We start from the raw sequence: 3,293 nt of genomic DNA on the forward strand, positions 1-3,293 counted from the left end.
AAAATTTATTTTTTAAATTATTTTAAATTATTGAATTTTTGGCTGACCATACAGCTGTTTCGAGTATTGCCAAATACCCTTCATCAGTGGTCTTGGAAATAATTCTTATATTTAATTATTCGTAAATAATTATTTTTGAGACTGCAAGTACCAGGAATCGAACTCGGGTCTTTCCAAATATGAAGCTCAGAATCAGCGCACCTTAACCAACTGATCCAAAGCCGTACTTGGCTTTTTATGTTCGCATATTTTTGCTGGAGTTTTGTTACTTCTTGCTATGAAAGTTTTTATTAACAATTTTACTTGCTGTATTTATATATTAGAACGAAATCATAAACCAGCTGTAGAATAATTGAATTAATTAATTAATTATATTTTTTTTATTTTTAATTGTTAAATTTCAAAACTATTCTATTCGTAGAGGCATTATTTGTTGCATGATTTGTTCTTTCTTATGTATATATATATATATATATATATGTATATATATATAAATATTATAATGAAATCTTTAAGAGAGTTTACAGTTTATTTATCATATGGTTCCATAAGATTTGAGATTTGTTAATTGTAATACCCAGTCGAAAAAGTTATCCAGAAAAGACGTCAAATTAACACTGTACCAAATCCATATACAAGATAATTAATAATATAATAGGACGAAGTACTAATTAAGAATACATAATCATAACTACGATTTTATAAATCAGGATTTATGCAGTTTATGTAGAATTCATGACATGACGCAAATGACTGACGATCTTAACAGAAAACTGCATATTCCACTATAATTTTATTTAATAATCTTTAAGTGATTCTCCAATTTCTTATCGTAATAGATATATTACTTCGTTTGAAATGTTCTTTATGCTTCTTTATGCTCTTGCGCTGCCATATCCGCATTTTTAATTTAATTGACCTATGTGTTCTAAGGAACTACAAATATTAAATTTAATCATTCAAATAGCACTGTAAATTTACAAGTTAAATATTATCTTAAAATATAAAGTATAGACATTACATTAATTATATTAAACGAAAAAGATAACGCAAATCAATTTGAAATAGTTTTTAATAATTTCAATTAAGTTGTAAACACATTTGTAATCAGATTTTATATTGCATCGTTATGCATGTTTTCTAAAGTCACACTGCATCGAATTTAATGACCTGCACCTTCTTGTTCCTTAGATTGATAATCCAATTGTTCTTCTGGGTTGTGTGGCCAGAAAGTAGGACGATTAATGGGATCTAAGGCTGATTCGGGGAATGCATCACGATAATCTTCCATAGTCATTTGGCCATATGGCAGTAGTGAGCTGAGGTGACTAATCTTTTTTTGATAATCAACAATACGTGTTTCAGAGCCTTTCTTGAAAGCTTCTATTTCAGTTTTAGTTTCTTTAATCTGTGATTCTATTTGACCACCAAGATTATCCTTAGGATAAGGAATTTGAATAGCTTCATATTGTTTTTGGAAGTTGTCCACCAATCCAGGAAGTGGAATAATGCGTTTATAGTGCGCCCAATCGATTTTTGGTGGATTTTCGGGATTAGCCAAAACAGCACGTATATATGTATCGGACTTAGCTTTGAAAGAGCCAAAGCTGGTTTTTTGATTTGCTGGTACACGTTCAGCTATTGCTGCCCAATTGATAGCAGATTGAGTAACACGACGAGATGCCATATCTGATGCTTTGTCGATCTGGAAATATTAAAAAAGATTTAAAGTGAGGTTATGAAAGTGTTCATTCGACGGACTATATATTGATTTTGCAAAACTATTTAATATAATTAAAAATATAGTTTTGCTACTTTTTTTTATATTTAAAATTAAATTAATTCTAAATATAACACATTCATTAGCAATTCGGTACATGTATCCATTATGTAATTTGCAATGTATTGAATTCACGTCTTATTCTGTGTAATTTATTGAAAGATTTGTCTGCAATTTCAATGCAAATGTAATTTTTTTTGTTCCAATAATAAAATCCATATTTCACTTATATATTAAAATTCAACTTAATCTTACAAAAACCTTACGCAAAATTTTCTTTACAAAAAATCAAGCCTTACTAACTTTGCTTTCAGCAACGAAAAACAGCAATTGAAAAACTGTCAAAATCAGTATTGCCTCAGTACACAAACGTCAACGAAACGGAATTGATGAAATTAGGTTTCCGAACACTTTTTGCTTTAAGTCAGCTGTTCTTCATTTCATTTGGTTACTTAACATAAATTGTTTTCTTTGTTGCTTATTTACGTTAAAATAGAAACTAAGTATTTAACAATTATAATAATGCTGTTACAACCTTTAGCAACATTTGGACAACATCAGTTGCGTTCATTATCTTCAGCAACGGCAGCAGTCACACGTCTTCATCGCTCTGTTTATAGTCGCATGTATCCAACAGTGGTTGTGCAGCCAGATGGTTCCACAATAACTATACGATATCATGAGCCCAGAAAAATTATTAAAGTATCTTTGAAGAGTATATATATTTTTCATATAATTGATTTTATTATTTAATTTTAGTTGCCGTTGGATTTAAGTACGCTATCTGAGGCTGCACGGAAAGCACGTTTAGAGGCACGCAAACCACGCAAGAAGGTTAAAATGGTTGAAGAAGTTGACGATAGTTTTAATGCTAAGAAGTATATGAAATATATGAAGAAAAAATAATGCTAAACAAGTTAAATATACAAATATTTTTGTTAAAATGAATGCTTTTTTTGTGCAAGATGCTATTGAGTTGCATGTATAGAACTGTTCCTTTTGCTCAGATTCACAGTTAATGTTTGTAAGAATAGTTAAATAATTTATAACTATACTATGCAATATTTAATGTAACAATAATATGTAAGTCATATTCCATAAGACGGTTAAAAATAAAAGTATAGTTATATTGTGTATACATATATAGTATTTATATAAACAATAGGAAATTAAAAATACTGTTATATGGTATAAATATTAATTTTGTTAATTGTTTAATTTATTAGCGAACAATCGGTTAACTTCCAAAAATCACTAAACAGTTGTTTGGAAGCTGATAAAATAATTTTGTAGGATCTGATTATACGTATTGGTACAGTAGACGCATTTTGAAGTACATTTGTAACTCTGGTAAGCTTTCACTTTTCAAGGTACCATTGCACTGCATTCGGGTGATTAAAATGAGTCCCAAAAATGATCCTCTATAAAAGGCATAGCTATATAAAGTGTACTGCTAATAATATTTAATTCATCATGAATTGGTTGAAAAAGAAGCAGTGCTAAGAAAAAAAAG

The 3,293-nt window shown here is 29.1% G+C and overlaps 2 protein-coding genes across 4 annotated transcripts; one reads left to right on the plus strand and one right to left on the minus strand.

The window, feature by feature from the left end:
• Positions 1-1,054: 1,054 nt before the first annotated feature.
• On the minus strand, positions 1,055-2,167 carry LOC119685374 (ATP synthase subunit d, mitochondrial-like). Of its 3 annotated transcripts, none has more exons than XM_038099634.1 (2): positions 2,084-2,167; positions 1,055-1,705 (listed from the first exon to the last, which is right to left on the minus strand). In XM_038099634.1, exon 2 carries the CDS (start codon positions 1,685-1,687, stop codon positions 1,163-1,165), a length of 525 nt encoding a protein of 174 aa, XP_037955562.1. In that variant the 5' UTR covers positions 1,688-1,705; positions 2,084-2,167; the 3' UTR covers positions 1,055-1,162. The 3 variants fall into 3 exon arrangements, with proteins under 3 accessions (XP_037955562.1, XP_037955561.1, XP_037955564.1); XM_038099633.1 differs by having other exon boundaries at positions 2,047-2,105; XM_038099636.1 differs by having other exon boundaries at positions 2,080-2,097.
• Positions 2,168-2,219: 52 nt separating this feature from the next.
• Positions 2,220-2,728, plus strand: LOC119685378 (39S ribosomal protein L55, mitochondrial-like). Its single transcript, XM_038099641.1, has 2 exons — positions 2,220-2,482; positions 2,540-2,728. Exons 1-2 carry the CDS (start codon positions 2,303-2,305, stop codon positions 2,684-2,686), a joined length of 327 nt encoding a protein of 108 aa, XP_037955569.1. The 5' UTR covers positions 2,220-2,302; the 3' UTR covers positions 2,687-2,728.
• Positions 2,729-3,293: the final 565 nt, after the last annotated feature.

Source organism: Teleopsis dalmanni, chromosome 2 (genome assembly GCF_002237135.1).
Source record: "Teleopsis dalmanni isolate 2A chromosome 2, ASM223713v2, whole genome shotgun sequence".
In the NCBI taxonomy this organism is placed as follows: Eukaryota; Metazoa; Arthropoda; class Insecta; order Diptera; family Diopsidae; genus Teleopsis; species Teleopsis dalmanni.

What these genes read in the sequence shown, in the direction of transcription:
- LOC119685374 (XM_038099634.1), bottom strand. Translation starts at nt 1,687, where the DNA reads ATGGCATCTCGTCGTGTTACTCAATCTGCTATCAATTGGGCAGCAATA.
- LOC119685378 (XM_038099641.1), top strand. Translation starts at nt 2,303, where the DNA reads ATGCTGTTACAACCTTTAGCAACATTTGGACAACATCAGTTGCGTTCA. An exon ending in AGCCCAGAAAAATTATTAAA is followed by an intron (nt 2,483 to 2,539) that starts GTATCTTTGAAG and finishes ATTTAATTTTAG; the next exon opens with TTGCCGTTGGATTTAAGTAC.